Source organism: Drosophila virilis, chromosome 5 (genome assembly GCF_030788295.1).
Source record: "Drosophila virilis strain 15010-1051.87 chromosome 5, Dvir_AGI_RSII-ME, whole genome shotgun sequence".
Classification (NCBI taxonomy): Eukaryota; Metazoa; Arthropoda; class Insecta; order Diptera; family Drosophilidae; genus Drosophila; species Drosophila virilis.
In genome coordinates, this window is record NC_091547.1 from 20,157,228 (window position 1) to 20,175,000 (window position 17,773).

The 17,773-nt window shown below is 44.7% G+C and overlaps 7 protein-coding genes across 9 annotated transcripts in view; 6 read left to right on the forward strand and 1 right to left on the reverse strand.

Moving 5' to 3' along the window:
- Positions 1-419: 419 nt before the first annotated feature.
- On the reverse strand, positions 420-2,258 carry Rpn13 (regulatory particle non-ATPase 13). 2 transcript variants are annotated; one of them, XM_002049301.4, is made up of 4 exons: positions 2,102-2,258; positions 1,498-2,042; positions 1,144-1,376; positions 420-1,044 (listed from the first exon to the last, which is right to left on the reverse strand). In XM_002049301.4, the coding sequence occupies exons 2-4, from the start codon at positions 2,019-2,021 to the stop codon at positions 581-583; spliced, it is 1,221 nt and encodes a 406-aa protein (XP_002049337.1). In that variant the 5' UTR covers positions 2,022-2,042; positions 2,102-2,258; the 3' UTR covers positions 420-580. The 2 variants fall into 2 exon arrangements, with proteins under 2 accessions (XP_002049337.1, XP_070065938.1); XM_070209837.1 differs by having other exon boundaries at positions 2,098-2,217.
- A 283-nt stretch (positions 2,259-2,541) lies between these two features.
- On the forward strand, positions 2,542-9,372 carry CtsL1 (cathepsin L). Its single transcript, XM_002049300.4, has 4 exons — positions 2,542-2,764; positions 4,004-4,101; positions 8,142-8,356; positions 8,426-9,372. Exons 2-4 carry the CDS (start codon positions 4,009-4,011, stop codon positions 9,135-9,137), a joined length of 1,020 nt encoding a protein of 339 aa, XP_002049336.1. The 5' UTR covers positions 2,542-2,764; positions 4,004-4,008; the 3' UTR covers positions 9,138-9,372.
- A 309-nt stretch (positions 9,373-9,681) lies between these two features.
- Positions 9,682-11,282, forward strand: PheRS-m (Phenylalanyl-tRNA synthetase, mitochondrial). The gene is made up of 2 exons (XM_002049299.4): positions 9,682-10,983; positions 11,050-11,282. The coding sequence occupies exons 1-2, from the start codon at positions 9,763-9,765 to the stop codon at positions 11,215-11,217; spliced, it is 1,389 nt and encodes a 462-aa protein (XP_002049335.1). The 5' UTR covers positions 9,682-9,762; the 3' UTR covers positions 11,218-11,282.
- A 68-nt stretch (positions 11,283-11,350) lies between these two features.
- Positions 11,351-13,181, forward strand: ste24a (prenyl protease type I). The gene is made up of 2 exons (XM_002049298.4): positions 11,351-11,528; positions 11,750-13,181. The coding sequence occupies exons 1-2, from the start codon at positions 11,436-11,438 to the stop codon at positions 13,013-13,015; spliced, it is 1,359 nt and encodes a 452-aa protein (XP_002049334.1). The 5' UTR covers positions 11,351-11,435; the 3' UTR covers positions 13,016-13,181.
- Positions 13,182-13,227: 46 nt separating this feature from the next.
- On the forward strand, positions 13,228-14,815 carry ste24b (ste24b prenyl protease type I). The gene is made up of 2 exons (XM_002049297.4): positions 13,228-13,369; positions 13,460-14,815. Exons 1-2 carry the CDS (start codon positions 13,268-13,270, stop codon positions 14,708-14,710), a joined length of 1,353 nt encoding a protein of 450 aa, XP_002049333.3. The 5' UTR covers positions 13,228-13,267; the 3' UTR covers positions 14,711-14,815.
- A 31-nt stretch (positions 14,816-14,846) lies between these two features.
- Positions 14,847-16,319, forward strand: ste24c (ste24c prenyl protease type I). 2 transcript variants are annotated; one of them, XM_002049296.4, is made up of 2 exons: positions 14,847-14,989; positions 15,063-16,319. In XM_002049296.4, the coding sequence occupies exons 1-2, from the start codon at positions 14,879-14,881 to the stop codon at positions 16,314-16,316; spliced, it is 1,365 nt and encodes a 454-aa protein (XP_002049332.1). In that variant the 5' UTR covers positions 14,847-14,878; the 3' UTR covers positions 16,317-16,319. The 2 variants fall into 2 exon arrangements, with proteins under 2 accessions (XP_002049332.1, XP_015029477.1); XM_015173991.3 differs by having other exon boundaries at positions 14,851-14,989; positions 15,060-16,319.
- Positions 16,320-16,419: 100 nt separating this feature from the next.
- Positions 16,420-17,773, forward strand: part of LOC6625881 (uncharacterized) — a 1,580-nt gene continuing 226 nt past the window's right edge. The window contains exons 1-3 of the mRNA XM_002049295.4: positions 16,420-16,547; positions 16,611-17,063; positions 17,710-17,773. The exon at positions 17,710-17,773 is cut by the window's right edge and continues 226 nt beyond it. Of these exons, the coding sequence (XP_002049331.1) occupies positions 16,501-16,547; positions 16,611-17,063; positions 17,710-17,773 (564 nt within the window). The 5' untranslated portion in view covers positions 16,420-16,500. The remainder of the gene's footprint in view (positions 16,548-16,610; positions 17,064-17,709) is intronic.

The following is a 17,773-nucleotide window of genomic DNA, read 5'->3' on the forward strand; positions in this document are numbered from 1 at the left end:
ATGTAACGGTTCTTTCTAGCAACAGCCTGACAGCACTTGTCGCTTTAATGTACATACAGTAAACACTCAATTAACGCACGAATTTTCATTATAGCCTAAATTTGCACTCATAATTCAATTGGATTCAAAAACTAGAAAATTATTAAGATCAATTTTATGTTTTCTAAAATTATGGATTTTAGCTATAACTTTAATCGGACAAGTAGTAGTGTGCATATGTACAGTGAAGGCTCAACCGATGGACGGACATGTGAGATGTACCTTAAGTGTAATCATGACTGTTCGCTCGAAAGGGCATTCACTGTACTTACTCTCCTATGCAGCATCTCTCTCGGACGGACAACTGTTAAACTTACATTGGCCACAGATAAGAGTTTTCACTGTACTTAACTAACACAGACATAGTTGAGCAGCATTAATACATACATACCAACATTTGCATGGCCAATTTATTTTTGAATCGAAAACTTGGATAAATGTGCAAAAGTAATAATATGATGGGCTGTTTCGAACGCGTTCATTAAATTGGGATTAATTAATATTTGGGATTATATGCTGGGCTATATAAAATATGTGCGCGCTATTTCTGCTTCTCATCCGGCTTATCTGCAGCGGCGGCGCTCTCCTCCTTGGCGGGCTCCGCTTCGGTTTTCTTGTCGGCCACGGGCGTGTCCTTGGCGGCGTTGGGGTCAGCTTCATCGCCCGCCATAGTAGCGCCCGCCGGCAGACTCTTCTCCAGGGCACGGACAAACTCTTCGAGATTGCCCGAATAGGCGGCAGAGACTGCCTCGTGGGACAGCTCGAATTGCTTGACCACGGGTCCAAGCTGGGCCGATTGTAGGGCATTGGAGAATTGGGCAAGGGCCTGCTGGAATTGGGGCGAGCTGATGTGATCCTTGATCTGTTGCTTGCGATCCTCATCGGCATCTTCCGATTCCGGCAAGTGGACAATTAACGATTTGACGCGCTCCGGATCCGAAATTAGCTGATTAATCGCCTCAGCGCCAGACAGCGCCGTCGACAGGTCGATATTCAGTGAACGACCTGCGCCATGTTCAGGGGAGAGATTGGATAAATAGGCTTGGAATGGATTCGCATATGCTCCACTTGTTGCTGCTGTTGTCGCATTTGTCGTTTTCTTACCGGAGGCATCCGCATCAACGGCCAAACTTGCGCCGCCGGCCGCATCGCTCTGCAAACTGGTGACGCCGCCGGCGCCGGCGCTGCTGCTGCTCCGACTGTTGCCCGACTTGTTCGGCTTGCTGGGCGCGGACGCTGTGCGTGGCACGCTCACATTTTCCGGCGTTTGCAATGCGGCGCTGCCAGCACTGCCGCCGCTTGAAGCGGCTGTGTTGCGGGACGAAGGCGTGCGCGAACTGTAAATGGACAAGGAATACGAGGATTAGATTGATGGGCTCAAATCTTGTTTAACTTCGGGTTATATAATGCTTTGAATATCTATTGAAGTGAGAGGGTTTGGGTGAAGATTTTACTCACTTCATTTGTCCCAGCAAGGAGCTGAGGCCGCCCATTTGGCCAACGCCGCCAAAGAGCTGCATCAGCTGCTGCTGCGACATGTTGTTCAGCATGTACTGGAGGTCGGTGCCCTCGCTGCCGCTGCCGCCGCCGCCGCGCTGGTGCGCCGAGGGTGGATTGTTGAGCAGCTCGTTGATGCGGCGGCAGTGCTCGTCGTCTTTGTCCGTCTTGGGCTCCTGCATCCAGAAGAACATGCGACGCGAACTGGACTTGAATTTAAGAACATAAATCCGTCCCGATTTGCACTGATCAACGCGCGTGTACTCAAAGTCGTCGGGGAATACAATTAGATCGTCCTCGACCTTGCCGCTGGTGCGATCTTTCCAGCAGAAGTGCATTAGTCCATCATCGCTCTGGGTCATATAGACGAGACCCTTGCGTGTATCCGGATGCACCATTTTGCCAACCATGTTCATGCGACCCGCACGGAACTCTACAAGGTTGGAGCTGTTGGAACTGCCCAAACCGCTTTGTCTGCCAAACATGATGCGGGCGCTTCTCGAGAGCTGCAATTTGGTTGAAGGTTATGACGGGAACTCAGGCAATGCGCAACACACGCACTTACTGGATATATAATGTGTTAAATAAATACAATTTGGGAATCCTTCAAATAAAAATCGCCTACTCTGCGGATGACGAGCAATTTTTGACACTTTGAACTAGTGATGGGACGCAATTCGATAACAAGCGTTTTAGTGCTGCCAATAAATATATTGTGTTAACATTTACAGTTTCTGCTCCGAACAGCTCTTATGAGCATAACATTCTTTTAATGTGCAGTCGAGGCTGCCACTCTGGTATAATTAATACTTTATTTAAACAATATAAAAAACTGAATCCTGCTCAATTTTACAACTACACCTGAACAATCTAATAAATTCGGTATTTTCAACTTAATGCAATGACATTTATTAATATAATGGTACATTTAACTTTACCCAAGTGGCAGCCTATTGACAGTGTGGCAAGCTTACTTGGAAGTGCCAGTATGACCATATATGAAAAAGAGTTACATACATATATTTAAGATTTCTTGGCAACAACAATTCGCTGATGGATTTATTTTAAACCGAAAAGTGTTCGAGTGAGGTGCTTAGGCAAAAGCTAATAGCTAATAATTAAATAAAAGGAAAAAGTACTAATTTAATTCAATTTTAAAGTAGTAGCTGCTCGAAACGTTAAAGTTAGAACGCAATAAGTTGCAAAGTGTTGTTATTCAGTTCAAAAGGTAAGAATTTAATTTCCGCATACTCACAACGCATTTTCATGTCCGCATTGGAATACTTAACTGTTTATTAGTTAAGTCCATGCATGTCATGTATTTTAATGTTTAGTCGCCATTGTCTGCGTTTTCCCCTCTCTGCCACTTTCTCACACGTTCCAGCAGCATCGCTTTTTCTATTCTATTTCCCTATCTATTCGTCTCTTATTTACTTGTCCCTTTGGCGTCTTTGTTTATTGCGCTCGCCGCCATTTCTTGCTGCTGCTGTTTCTGCGCATTTCGTTTTCAGCTGTTGCTTCACTCTTTGGCTTTGGCCTATTTTTCTGTTTGTCTTATCAATACGATTTTTGCTTGCTTTCCATACTCTATTTTTTATTTATATGCAAGTGTGTGCGTCTGCTGATTCACCTTGCCCATGAGTTGCAAAACCTGTTTTAACCCTCGCACTTGGCGCAATTATTGTGATGTTGCTGTAACAAATACGTTAATCAATACCCTGTAAAACTAACGGCAGCCACAAGAGCATAGAGTGGAGGCAAAAAGAAAAACAACAAACACAAGGCGAATGCCCGATCAGATAACGACCGAAGCTTTTCGAATTCGAAGCAAAAACTAAACTGTGCATTCGCATTGCACTCAAATTTTTCGGTATTTTGTTTTTTCTTTTTTTTGTTTATCTGCTTTGTTGGCATATCCGCCCACTGGCGTCGGTCGCATCTGTTCCATTGGTCATGTATATGGCTCATGTTATCTACATAAATCGCTAACACTGCAAACTTAACATTGCGATGCTTTGTTATTTACTGTTATTGTTTTTGCTGCTGCTGATGAAATTCAGCTTTTTCGGTACAACAACAAAAGCTGAGAAGCTTGTTTGTGCTTTTTGTGTGTGGGCCAAGATATGATCGAAATCGTTACTTTCTAGTCACTTCTGAATTATACGTATTTATAAATGAGTTTTTTGATTTAATGTTTGAATTGTTTTTTAACTTATTTTATAAACAATTACGAAAATTCAAAATGGAAATAGTTGATTTGTTTGAAGAAGTCACGAGATCAAGTTAACTTTCAGTAACAGTGACTAAGTCACTTTTAAGCCTTTTTTTTTCTCCTCTCTAAGTCGTCTGTTAAAAGCTCATCACGTGACAAGCTGTCGTTAAGCTCTAAGCTAATTAAAGCTCGGCTTAATTAATATTTTGTATGTTATTTTCAATTGTTTAATTGTTTATCTGTTTGTAATTCTAGCTAAAATGCGCATTTTGTTCGCTCTATTGGCCCTGGTGGCTGTGGCGCAGGCCGTTTCCTATGCCGATGTTATCAAGGAGGAGTGGCAGACCTTCAAGGTGAGTAATGCGCGGGAGATAGAACCAAAGAATGGGGAGGAGGGGACGACGACTCGAATTGCGAACCAACTGTTTTGTGGCAGGTGTCAAATGCAGGTTGCATGATTAATGCCTTTCTTAATTTAGTTATTGAAGCCATTGTTTCAAGCTTTTGATGCATATCTGAGCGCTGAGTCATTACTCAAAAATATTTCTTGCTCTTGTCGTTGTTGTTCTTGTTGTTGTTGTTACAAGCAGCATATGTTGCAGCTAAGCTGATTAAAAGCCAGTCACATGCCGGCTCACATGACTCGCGGCTCGATGCCGATCTATCTAGAATTCTGTCACATGAGTTCCTGATAGAGGCGATGCGTCGGCTTTGTTGTACCGTTATGCGGCACAGCTTCAGTGATAAGACCGCGTTCCAGCTTGTGTCAGGCGGCCGAGTTCACAACAGATAAGCGATTCGCATACAATTCCTAAGCAATTGCCCTCTTCTGTCTGATTGGGATTTGTTTATTTATTTACCATGCATGATTAATTTGTTATTAATGCTGTTTGATTTGTGGCCACTTGGCCAGCTCTTTGGTTCTTTGTCTCTGCCTGCGCTAGTTTACGGCGTAGAGCGCTTTGAACTCTCTATTATTATTTAGCAGCTTATCAGCTATTGTTAGCTATATGTACGTGGTTCGACTCTTATCGGGAATGGAACGCTTCAAAGGTTTCCAGCTTTGTCTAGACTAAATTGACTAAACTGGACTAGTTGCAAATTACATTTAAATAGTCGATGCATTTGTAATGCGTCTTATTTAAATCATAAATCAACAACGCGCACAAAAATTCAAAGAAAACATGGCTTACAAAGGATTCGTTTGACTTCCCTTTTGCAATTTTATTTATATTTATATCTATCTGCTTAATATAAAAAAATGACATCTTTTTTCAATTTTAAATTCGTAACGGCCCAACTTTAAAATGAGCTACACAAAGTGTTGCCTACTTTTGCGCGCAACACAAAATTTGCTGCGCACTCAAAAAAGGAGTAGCATAAGCGACAGGCGCATTCGAAATTCGTTTCTTTTGCACACGTCGCTGATTGGCCAGCGCTTTCGATAGACAAATTGCAATCTGTGTACATTTCGGGCCAGGAGTTTAATGTTCACTAACACATATGCAAATTTATTGTAAGCTAATTGTGTTTATTGAGGTTTGCACATTCCGAACGAAGTGGAATACACAAAACGAACGCCAGGCAGAGATGACTTTTGATCCGAATGTATTGCGATAAGCGTGTGAAAGGCGGCCCCCCCTCAAACACTGTCAATCAAAATTGTTTTCATTTTTTTTTTCCATTCAATGAACATCATCTCAATTTATGCGCAAATGGCAAAAAAAAAAAAAAAACAATAATAAAGTTGAACAGCGTCAGAATTCTCTGAAATGGCGTGCGACTTGCTGTGGGGCTTATCACTTGGGTTAATGCTTGTTTTCGCTATGTTGTTGTGGGACGAAAAGCTCGCGGGCTTTTTGTTGTTTTTTTTTTTTTTTTTTTTGAGTTTAGCAAACTGCACGAAAATAGGCGAAATGGAATTAACAAGTGGGCGATTACTCTTGGGCTTTGTGTGCGTGTTTGTGGATATTGGCATGCTATAACCGGTTCACATTTTGCATATGTATACATGTGTACATATGCATGCACAAGTCCTAATAAATCATTGCTCTTATACGAAAGAGATTAAAAATAAACCGGTCGCTTCATGCGAAACGGTTTCGATTCCTGCATGCATACTTAAAAGCATACACAAATAGCATTTGCTATACACAATTCGTGCATATGCATGTGTGTATGTGTGTGTTCTTTTTTTGGTGCTGTCATGTGTGTGTGTATACGTCGCGCGCCGAACCAAGCGGGCAGACTGCTACTTTTGATATTACCCACCCGACGTTCAAAGCAAACAGACGCAACACTGGCTGCGACCGGCGAGCGGAGAACCAACAAGAGAGTGAGAAAGAGAGAGAGAGAGAGAGAGAGAAAGAGTGCGCGCGCGCCAAAATCAAAACTTGTGTGAGCAAAAGAGAGAGAAGAGATTGTGAGGAAACCGTAAGACATTAAAGGAAAGCACGCGCGTCATTCAGAAAAACGTGTTAAAGCTAGCAAGAAAGAACAAATAAGAAAACGGCTTAATCAAGCAAAATTATATAAAGCACATAAAACAGAAATGGCCGATTCCCCAAGTGATTTGGATACTATTGTCGATGTTGTGGTGCCCGTGGTGTTCATAATAGCATTATGTGTTATCAACTGTTTTGTGCTGCTATACATACTGCGTAAACGGCGCGAATATGCAAATTTGGCCGAGCAAAAGGCGGCAGACGCATGTGGTGCTGCATACGATGAGCCCACAACTTCAGCGGCCGCAGTAGCAGCGCCCGCTGCTGCGACAAACAGCGCAGCAGCTGATGACAGCTGCTGCACCATTGAAATGGAGCGACTGTAGCGGTGCGCCAGTGTTGCCTTAGCGTTAAATTTAAATTTAGTACAAAAATAGTCTTAACGGATACTCAGCGTCATGTGTGGCATTTGCTGTATTAACAGAAAATCTATTGACAAATTGAAAAGTAACAAGAAAAAACAAACAAACAAAACGCAGTGCAAGCCAAACAAAAACTAAACTAGCAGCATTAAAATGAAAAAAAAAAACAACTATTCAGTCAACGAATCAATAAAAAAGCTGTATATTCAGACTTAAGTCTACATTTATATATATATTTGTAGCTTTAAGCGCATGTGCATTTAATTACTGTTCCTACGTTTTGTTTATTAACTTTTTACGGAGCCAGGGCGACGCCTTTTTTTTGAAAATGTGTAAATTTTTTAAATAAACGTACAAAAATTTTATTTCCAAATGCGAAAAATCAATAAAGTACGGGCCGGGTTTTTCTCTACTTCTTCACGAATGACCCCCCTACCTGCTCCTCCCGCCACTGCAGGCGCTACAAGTTGCTGCTGGGGCAGCTGAATTATGGCAATTATATGCAGGAACGAGAACCGCACTAACACTCCAGATGACTGGGCGCCTATCGGAGCAAGTCATCCAGCAACAACAACAACAATTATTATCATCAGCAGAACAGCCATCATCATCATCATCATCGTCATCATCATCATCGTCATCATCATCATCGTCATCGTCATCGTCATCCGGTCAGGGCGTCAATTACTGCTTTGCCTCTTGTAATTAGACTTTATGTGGGCTGACCAGTTTGTTTGACAGCACTTGGTGAATTTTTACTGTACCAAATGAATGTTTGTCATTCCATTGATACTCTGTAACCATGGCAAATTGATGGGTATATTGCAGTGAAGCAAATGAAGAACACGTTTGGCATTTAAATGACATATTTAACACCTGAAAATTTCATAACAATCAGTTAATAGACGCGGAGGTCATTTGAGAATGAGGCGGCTCTTTATAGTTTCTGGATTAGGGGTAAGAAGAAGCGCATCGATGTAGATGACTATATATATATATAAATTTTGGTTACAGGGTATTTCCTAGTCAGGTTCGTTCGGCTCAGTTACCTGTTTTTTTACTATCCTGTTTTTTTTTTTTACAACTTTTACCCAAATTATTAACAGGCTCGTAAACATGTTTATGGCTAGTTTTATGGGCCTACTGGGTTTTAGCTGTTGCCACCTTTTTGTTTCTGGGCCCCGATAAGAGGTGTCACGGCTTATCTTATTAGATGCTTAAGAGCAATAAATTTAAATTCGAATCCGAATCCGAATCGGAATCGAAGTCGATGCTTCGCTTTGAGCGCAAACATTAGGTAAATGTGAACTTCGCCCGCCCCTGAACTGTTGTGGGCTGGGCATGTGCATTCGCTGGCGTAGCCGTGGAGCTATCTAATCGCTGCCCGTGGAGAGTAGGTACAATGCTAATAACAAGTCCTGATAACACAGTCGAAACACATACGCTGATAAGCACAAGTCGTCGTGAGTGGCATATAGACATGTCTATATACATAAATACTTATACGTACGCTCTCTTCCATTGCAGCTGGAGCATCGCAAGAATTATGTGGATGAGACCGAGGAGCGTTTCCGCCTGAAGATTTTCAATGAGAACAAACACAAGATTGCCAAGCACAATCAGCGCTATGCCTCCGGCGAAGTTAGCTTCAAGATGGCCGTTAACAAATACGCGGATATGCTGCATCATGAGTTCCATACGACAATGAATGGCTTCAACTACACGCTGCACAAGCAGCTGCGGTGAGCATGAGCCTCCCTTATTCAAGCCATACAACACCAGTTCTTATATTGAATCTTGTATCCTTATAGTGCATCTGATCCCAGCTTTGTGGGCGTGACGTTCATCTCGCCGGAGCATGTCAAGATACCCAAATCTGTGGATTGGCGCAGCAAGGGCGCTGTTACCGAGGTCAAGGATCAGGGACATTGCGGCAGCTGTTGGGCCTTCTCCAGCACCGGCGCTCTGGAGGGTCAGCATTTCCGTAAGGCAGGCACATTGATCTCGCTCTCCGAGCAGAACCTGGTCGATTGCTCCACCAAGTACGGCAACAATGGCTGCAATGGTGGTCTGATGGACAATGCCTTCCGTTATATCAAGGATAATGGTGGTATCGATACCGAGAAATCGTATCCATATGAGGGCATTGATGATTCCTGCCATTTCAACAAGGCCACCATTGGCGCCACGGATCGCGGCTCCGTTGATATACCCCAGGGTGATGAGAAAAAGATGGCTGAGGCTGTGGCCACCATTGGACCCGTTTCGGTTGCGATTGATGCCTCTCACGAGTCCTTCCAGTTCTACTCCGAGGGCATCTACAATGAGCCACAGTGTGATCCACAAAATCTGGATCATGGTGTGCTCGTCGTGGGCTATGGCACCGATGAGAGTGGCCAGGACTATTGGCTGGTCAAGAACTCGTGGGGTACCACCTGGGGCGACAAGGGCTTCATCAAGATGGCGCGCAATGCAGACAATCAGTGCGGCATTGCCTCAGCCTCCAGCTATCCACTGGTCTAGAACAATATATATGCACCACCGCTCAACCTCATTTATTTAATCACAGAGAAGCACCTCTATATTCCGAAGCGAGCATCTCAAAAGTAAACTTATAATTTAATGAGCATATGTTACGATCTGTAAAACTCATCATCGCATTTTTTATATGATTTGCCATTAAAAGTGAATACAAATTAGGCATATTACAATGTTGATGTTTTGTACAAAATAATAAAAAAAATATTTTTAAAAATAACTCAATTGTTTTTAAGTATCGGCATGAAAAATAATCAAAACAAACGACTGAAGTCTGGAACCATAGCCTGAGAGAAAGTCAGGCTCACAAACTGAACCTAACGGCTAGACAATAGAGTGCAACGTTAACCGAGCCTAGAGATATTTTTGATGTGAGAGCCAGTTTGAATATACGAATACATTAGAATTAGTTTAAATTTGCGATGATAGGCGCCGATTATCGACTGTAATTGTAAATTAGTTGGCAGCCCTGGTAAGTGGTACCGATGTTACATCGATACATTTTGGGTGCACGCATATCGATACTATCGTTACAATAGAAGCAGCTGTTGTTTTATAATACATATAATGCAATATTTGGCCATTTAGTAAATAAAAAACAACATAGAAAATGCTATTGACGCTGCGTGTGCACGGCTCGCGTCTGTGTTTGGGCATTACGGGCCAACAGCGCCGTCGCTTGTTGGCCAGCAGTGCCGCCGAGGAGGCCAAGAAAGTAACGACGCCCCAGCAGCCGTTGCAATTGGAAATCAATGGTGGCACGTACGCCACGGACAGCTGGACGAATGTGACACCAAAGATTTTGTCGCACCTGGGACTCAATAAGCATCTGCAGCGGGATCATCCGTTGTCGATAATGCGCCAGCGCATTGTCAATTATTTCTATGGCGCCTATCGCAATCAGCGCGGAAATCCACTATTTTCCGTCTATGACCAACTCAATCCGGTGGTGACGGTGCAGCAGAACTTTGATAATCTGCTTATACCCAGCGATCATGTGAGTCGCCAGAAATCGGACTGTTATTATATCAATCGGGAGCACTTGTTGCGCGCCCACACGACAGCACATCAGGTGCAATTGATATCTGGTGGATTGGACAACTTTCTGGTTGTTGGTGAGGTCTACAGGCGCGATGAGATCGATAGCACACATTATCCGGTGTTCCATCAGGCGGACGCAGTGCGTCTGGTCACCAAAGATAAGCTCTTCGAGCGCAATCCTGGCCTGGAACTGTTCGAGGAGACGTGGAGCGGTTCGCTCGCAGATCCAAAGCGCATTTTATCCTCATCCAAGTGCATGGACCAGACTAAACAGCCCTGCCACACCCTCGAGGCCGTCAAGCTAATGGAGCACGAGATGAAGCATGTGCTGGTTGGCCTGACCAAGGAGCTATTTGGTCCGCGTATCAAGTATCGCTGGGTGGACACATATTTTCCCTTTACACAGCCATCTTGGGAACTGGAAATATACTTCAAGGACAACTGGCTGGAGGTGCTCGGCTGCGGCATTATGCGCCACGAGATACTGCAGCAGGCGGGCGTGCATCAGTCGATTGGTTATGCTTTTGGCGTGGGTCTGGAGCGCCTGGCCATGATACTATTCGATATACCAGACATTCGACTGTTTTGGTCCAATGACAGTGGATTCCTATCACAGTTCAGTGAGCAGGATCTGCAAAACCAGCCCAAGTACAAAGCCATCTCACATTATCCGCAATGTACAAACGATTTATCCTTCTGGCTGCCGCCCGATGTGGAGGTCGATGCTGGCTTCTCACCCAACGATTTCTATGACCTGGTGCGCTCGGTAGCTGGGGATGTCGTGGAACAGGTGCGTGTCATGTTAGCAAAAGCACATATGCACATAATAGCTAGTTATTTTTTTTTGAATTTCTAGATACGCCTGGTGGACAAATTCAAGCATCCAAAGACGGGCAAATCCAGCGTATGCTTTCGGATTGTCTATCGACATATGGAGCGCACTATGACGCAGGCTGAGGTCAATGAGATGCACAAGCAGATAGCCGATGCCAGTGTGGAGAGTTTTAATGTGCAAATACGCTAGTCTTAATTAAAAAAAAATTGTTTTAATCCGAAAATAGTCAAATAAATTAAAATTTTTTTGAAAAACTTTCTGCGCTTGCTCAAAGTAATCGATGCTTTTGCTGTACAATCGATACTCGAACGCTTTGCAACACTTTTTTAAAGGCTTTATGTGCAAGCCGTAGAGTGCGGCGTTGTTGAAGTATACGTCTTTATTAATTTTATGAAATTCAGGTGAAAATGTCCACATTAGAAGCAGACACCGTGCTGTACAGCATATTGGCATTGGTCATCATTGAGAATGCACTGGAAATCTATATAGCCTTACGCCAGGTGAGTCAATATGGGCGTATGCCGGCACGTGCCAGTATTTAAAGGCGGCAATAAATGTTTGCTTGTATTTTATGATACATCTGTGCACGTACATACATACGTATTGATATACATATGTATATATATTTAGCGGCACGTTAAATGTCAACCAAGTTCGTTGATTGCCATAGCAATTGTTGTTAATGAGTCGCACTCTCCCTCTTCCTATCCCTGACGCGCAGGTGAAAGTCTATCGCAGTGCGTTGACTGTGCCCAATGAGCTCAAGGCGCACATGAGCGAGGAGACGTTCCATAAGGCGCGCAAATATGGCCTGGATCAGGAGAACTTTGGTATATTTAAGGCGCTGCTTATGGATGTGCTGCTGCTCTGCTTGGAACTCTATGTGGGACTGATTGCGTTGATCTGGCAGCTGTCGTTGAATGTGGTCGATCGTCTGCACTGGGACGCCAGCAACGAGATAGTCGTCAGTTTGGTTTTTGTCCTAATCTCGAATGTGTTGTCCACATTCAAATCGCTGCCGTTCAAGCTGTACAAAATCTTTGTACTGGAGGAGAAGCATGGCTTCAATAAACAAACGGCAGGTTTCTTTGCCTGGGATCAACTGAAGGGCTTCCTGGTCACACAAGTGGTTATGCTGCCCATTACGGCGGCCATCATATTCATTGTGCAACGCGGCGGCGATAATTTCTTCATCTGGCTGTGGGTCTTCACTGGCGTCATATCGCTGGTGCTGCTCACCATTTATCCGATCTTCATTGCCCCGCTGTTTGACAAGTACACGCCGTTGGAGGAGGGCCCGCTGCGCAAGTCAATTGAGGATTTGGCCGCATCACTCAAGTTTCCGCTAACGAAGCTATATGTGGTCGAGGGCTCGAAACGTTCCTCGCACAGCAATGCCTATTTCTACGGCCTGTGGAACTCCAAGCGTATTGTGCTATTCGATACGTTGTTGCTGAACAAAGGCAAGGCCGACGATTCGGAGCTGACGGATGATGAGAAGGGCAAGGGCTGCACAGATGAGGAAGTGCTGGCAGTGTTGGGCCACGAGCTGGGCCACTGGAAGCTGGGACATGTCACCAAGAATATTGTCATTATGGAGGTGCATCTGTTGCTCATGTTTCTCGTCTTTGGCTATCTGTTCAAGTATGCACCATTCTACGAGGCACTCGGCTTCCAGCCCGGCACACGGCCCATACTCGTCGGTCTATTGATTGTCTTCACGTATGTGATGGCACCCTATAATGCGATCATAAACTTTGCGATGACCATATTGTCGCGTCGCTACGAATATCAGGCGGATGAATTTGCCCATAAGCTGGGCTTTGAGCATCAACTGGGCCGTGCACTGATCAAGCTCAACTTGGACAATTTAGGCTTTCCTGTCTATGATTGGTTGTACTCCACCTGGAATCATTCGCATCCCACGCTGCTGCAGCGTCTGGCACGCCTCAAGGAGCTGGGCCAGTCACAGAAGAAGTTGCAGTAAATGCCAGAGCAAGCTGGCTTTTCAAGTCTCTAGACCAAAGCATTTAGCTTCTCACACACTCTCTCACTCTCGCTCCGTATTGTATCGTATTGTAGTAGCCACTTGTTTAGTTGTATATTGTGTAGATTTCAATAAAGCAAGCGATAGCCAGGACTTTGAAAACGAACACCAAAAATGTATATGAAAAATTCTAAAATATGTATATCGTATGTATTTGGCTAAAATGTCAAATTTAAGTTGGGGGCACAAACAATGACTGGCTCCTTCTGGCACGATCCCGCCATTATACTCTATATCCTTATAGCCGTACTGGTCGCGGATAGTCTCTGGTCGCTGTATCTGCTGCTGCGCGAGGTAATAATGCCATATCCATATGCCATATGCCATATGCCATATGCCATGTGCCAACCAGTCCAAACTGTGCCCCTAAAATCTCTCTTGCAGATCCTTATTGTCTATGATGTGCCCCAAGTGCCGGAGGTGCTGGGTCCATATTTATCACAGGAATTGTTTAACAAAATGCGCAAATACAAGCTGCACAAGAGCTGGTTCATCATGGTCAATACGCTCTTTGTGGTCATCATATGCGGCTGCCTTGAATTGTATTTTGGGTTCTATGCGTTCGTTTGGCGCGTCGCCGGCAAATGCGTTATCTGGGATTGGATGCAGCACGAGGTGTGCCTGTCCATCATATATGTGTTCCTACTTAGCATTTACATCACAATCAAATCTCTGCCGGGTCACATCTATGAGAGATGGTGCATAACCAGCCTGGTAAAGCGATCCAAGCCGAGATGGTTGCATCGCATTCTATGCGATACACTGGACATCATCTGCTCGCTGCTGTTGATGGCATTGTTGGTCAGCGTGGTGGTACTGATGGTGCAGTTTTTGGGTCAGTATGCCTTTCTGGGTCTGTATGCGGCTGCCGTAATGCTGACCGTGGTGGTCATTTTGCTGGTGCCGTGCATCATTGATCCGTTCCTTGGCAAACGTGTGCCGCTCGAGAATCTAGCACTGCAAGCGGATCTGGAGTACCTAACTGCTCGCGTGAGGTTTCCCATACGTCAGGTCTACATTATACGCGTTCGAGATCCCGCTGCCGGCAGCAATGCCTTCTTCTATGGATGCTGCTGCCTGAAGCGTATTGTGATCTTTGATACGCTGCTGTTGAATCGTGGCCGGCACAGTCCCGCCCAGATGCCGGCGGAAGACCAGGGCAAGGGCCTGACCAATGCGCAGGTGGTCGCTGTAGTTGCCCACGAGCTGGGCCACTGGAAGAATGGGCACTTCTACAAGGCCATTGTGATGTTCCAAGTGCATTTATTGCTGACCCTTCTGCTCTTTATCATCTGTTTTCCCCATGGACCCATCTATCAGGCGGTTGGCTTTGAGCCGGGCGTACAGCCAATCATTGCCGGATTTGTCATCATTTTTGGATTTGTGCTGACACCATATTTTACCATCTCGAATGTGCTAATGCTAACGATGACGCGCCAATTTGAATATCAGGCAGATAAGTTTGCCTTCAAGCTGGGCCATGCCACCCATCTGAGGCATGCGCTGCTCAAGCTCTATGCGGATAACTTATCATTTCCGATATCGGACGGCTGCTATTCCAGTTGGCATCATACGCACCCAACAATGCTGCATCGTCTGGGGCGCTTGGAACAGCTCGAGGCGTCCAGATCCTGAACAAAGTAGCTTCGCATACATCTGTTATCTGCCATTTGGCTGCCATTTTTCGAGTATAAATATATACACATACATTGACATACTCGTATATGTGTGCTATCTTCATTGTTGATTGTTTTCTTTGTCATTATTGTTGTTTGTTTTGGAAACATGATCTTATCCTGAGCGATGGTATTCTACGACTCTTGGCCGAAGCTAGAACCGCGCCATCTGCTTTATATACTGATGCTGGTGTTATTCATTGATCACATATGGGAAATAATCTTGGCCAAGCGACAGGTGAGTTGCCATTGATGTGTGCTACTTATCGCCAAATTCTCACCGATTCCCTAAACGCATTTTCGTCCAGTAGCAACTGACCTGCCTGGGCGCCATTCTGGTGCCGGAGGAGCTGCGTGGCATAATACCGCCAGAAATCTATCATCGCGCCCGCATCTATGAGCTGCACAAAATGGAGTTGTTCATCTGGAAGCATGTCATCGATATGATAATTAGTTTATTGGAATTGTATTTTGGCTTCTATCCGTTTGTCTGGGGCCTGGCCACCAGCACACTGTCCAGCCTGACCAGCCAAGAGATTTGGATTAGCCTGATCTTTGTCTTCTACTTGACCATCTATATAACGCTGCGTTGCCTGCCCGTCCTGCTCTACGACAAGTGCATATTGGAGCTGCGCTACGGGACACAGCATCGTTTCCCCTGTTATATATACTTTTGCATGGGCCTATTGTCCATTGTCCTGTCACAGATCATACTTGCACCTTTGACCCTGCTGATTGTGTTTAGTGTCCAATCGCTTGGCTATTTTTTTTTTCTATATTTCTGGGTATTGTGGGCGCTGTTCACGATATTTTTGGTCTTCTTTCTGCCCTATCTATGCATTCCATGCATTGGCCATCAGCGTCGCCTGCCGCCGGGCACCACCCTCTATGCGGATATCAAACAAGTCTGTGATGTGACCGGATTTCCCATGTCCCGTGTCTTCATTATCAGAACCAAATCGATGCAGTATAGCAATGCCTATTTTTATGGCAGCTGCTGCCTGAAGCGCATTGTCATCTTCGATACGCTGCTTTATAATAAGGGTCTGCCCATCCAGGAGCTGCAGCCGTACGAGGTGGGACGCGGCCTCAGCAATCCACAGGTGGTGGCCGTTGTTGCCCATGAGCTGGGGCATTGGAGGAAGGGACATTTCTATAAGGCCACATTAATAATGAAGGTGCATTTCCTGCTGACCATGGTGCTGTTCGGCCTGCTCTTCCACTGCCCGCAGCTGTATCAGGCAGTCGGATTTGTGCCGGGCCTGTGTCCAATTATTGTCGGCTTCATTATTGTGCTGCGCTTTGCGATGACGCCATACCTGACGCTGGCCAATTTTCTGATGTTGTGGAATTTGCGCCGCTTCGAGTATGCAGCGGATCGCTTTGCCCACCGATTGGGCTACTCCATGCAGCTGCGCCTGGCGCTGATCAAGATCTATGCGGATCACATGAGCTTTCCAGTCTACGACAGCTGCTATGCACGCTGGCATCACACGCATCCGACCATATTGCAGCGCCTGGCCTATCAGCAGCGCCTGGACTCGGAGGCATACTACAATAACTAGCGAAGCAATCAGAGCTCTCTATTTCCCTCTATAAATTTTAAGTTAATATTTTTTTTTTTTTTTTTAGTAGCCAGTGAGATTAGTTTCGTATTTGTTTTCGTTTTTTTTTTCTTCTCTTTTTGTAATTATTTGTAAAAATTCGCTCGGATTTCAGTTACGGAAGCAAATTACTTATTAAGCGGCCATGCCCCTTGGACGCATCACCAAATTGAATGTTAACATTGACAAGTGGTGAGTGAGTGCGGTGATCTTTAAGCTTGTTTCATCTGAAATCATCCTCTATTCCGTTCACAGTCAGACGCATATCTCGTATGCCGACTATTCCACGCGCTTTGTCATGAACAATCCGTCCGGATTTGTTTTCAGCAGCAAAGCCAACACCAATTGTCGCTGCTGTCAGGACTGTGACAGCCAGGCTGTCGGCTTTCTCAAACGCCATTTCGGAATGGGCGGCAGCATCAGAAAGACGCCTTCTTTATGTAATTTGCTTTTAACTGTTGGACTTGACGAATACGCATTCATCGAAGTGAAGCACATCGAGGAGCCCTCCGTTTCGGCGAATACGAGCGAACACGAGCAAAGCCAGCTGCATACCTGGCACATGGAGGAGTTGCCTGTGGTATTGCCGCAGCGTGCCACCAAATTGGAAAGGTCCCAGGGGAAGCTGCAAGTGTTATCACTCGCTTGGCATCTGGACAGCTGCAAGTGCCAGCATATCACCGCCAACGATTATACGCTGCCCAAATGGTACGTTTATATACCAATCCGGCAAACTGGGTATTCATTATTATTGTTTTTGGCTCGTGCGAAATTAAAATTCTATCTGGAGTGCCCCCCCCGTATTCAACCAGAGAATTTTAATTTCCACAATCGTCTAAATTAATATTTTATATAGATGCTTTCAAGAACAAACAAAGACTTGGAGTCAATCAACAGAAAAAAGAAAAATTATAATCAAGGTTTTTTACAAAAATTTCATATTGACCCTTTCCCACATTCCACCTAAGCCAGTGGATTTTCGAAAAAGTGTGAAACACGGCTTTTACAAACATCGTAGGGAATTAGTTAAAAGCCAATCGGCAGTGAACAAAGAGTTTTTCTACAACCCATTTTCACCTATTTTCCACCCTTGCAGGGGAAAATTTCCAAAAGCGCAACATAATTGTACATACAGTGAAAATTCTTATAACGAACAATTAGATTAGCCGGACAACCCTTTTGGGCGGACATTTTTAGTCAAATTTTGATGAATCATCCAAAATACATACCCATACAACGGACTCCTTTTAAGCGGACAGAAATAACCCAATTGTCTCTGTCCGTTTCAAAGAGTTTTCACTGTATATACATAGTTAGTTATTTATCCATTAACACAATGTTTTACTACAAGCAGCCACTGCATGAAGATCAAGGAGACCATGGACTATATAAACGAGGTGGTCGGCGAGATGCCCACG

Bases quoted from the DNA above. Each gene is read 5' to 3' on its own strand.
- Rpn13 (XM_002049301.4), bottom strand. From the start codon at position 2,021: ATGTTTGGCAGACAAAGCGGTTTGGGCAGTTCCAACAGCTCCAACCTT. The intron at 1,377-1,497 runs GTGAGTAAAATC...GTCCATTTACAG, and splicing joins TCCTTGCTGGGACAAATGAA to TTCGCGCACGCCTTCGTCCC. The intron at 1,045-1,143 runs GTAAGAAAACGA...AACATGGCGCAG, and splicing joins CGTTGATGCGGATGCCTCCG to GTCGTTCACTGAATATCGAC.
- CtsL1 (XM_002049300.4), top strand. From the start codon at position 4,009: ATGCGCATTTTGTTCGCTCTATTGGCCCTGGTGGCTGTGGCGCAGGCC. The intron at 4,102-8,141 runs GTGAGTAATGCG...CTTCCATTGCAG, and splicing joins AGGAGTGGCAGACCTTCAAG to CTGGAGCATCGCAAGAATTA. The intron at 8,357-8,425 runs GTGAGCATGAGC...GTATCCTTATAG, and splicing joins ACGCTGCACAAGCAGCTGCG to TGCATCTGATCCCAGCTTTG.
- PheRS-m (XM_002049299.4), top strand. From the start codon at position 9,763: ATGCTATTGACGCTGCGTGTGCACGGCTCGCGTCTGTGTTTGGGCATT. The intron at 10,984-11,049 runs GTGCGTGTCATG...TTGAATTTCTAG, and splicing joins CTGGGGATGTCGTGGAACAG to ATACGCCTGGTGGACAAATT.
- ste24a (XM_002049298.4), top strand. From the start codon at position 11,436: ATGTCCACATTAGAAGCAGACACCGTGCTGTACAGCATATTGGCATTG. The intron at 11,529-11,749 runs GTGAGTCAATAT...CCTGACGCGCAG, and splicing joins TCTATATAGCCTTACGCCAG to GTGAAAGTCTATCGCAGTGC.
- ste24b (XM_002049297.4), top strand. From the start codon at position 13,268: ATGACTGGCTCCTTCTGGCACGATCCCGCCATTATACTCTATATCCTT. The intron at 13,370-13,459 runs GTAATAATGCCA...TCTCTCTTGCAG, and splicing joins TGTATCTGCTGCTGCGCGAG to ATCCTTATTGTCTATGATGT.
- ste24c (XM_002049296.4), top strand. From the start codon at position 14,879: ATGGTATTCTACGACTCTTGGCCGAAGCTAGAACCGCGCCATCTGCTT. The intron at 14,990-15,062 runs GTGAGTTGCCAT...TTCGTCCAGTAG, and splicing joins TAATCTTGGCCAAGCGACAG to CAACTGACCTGCCTGGGCGC.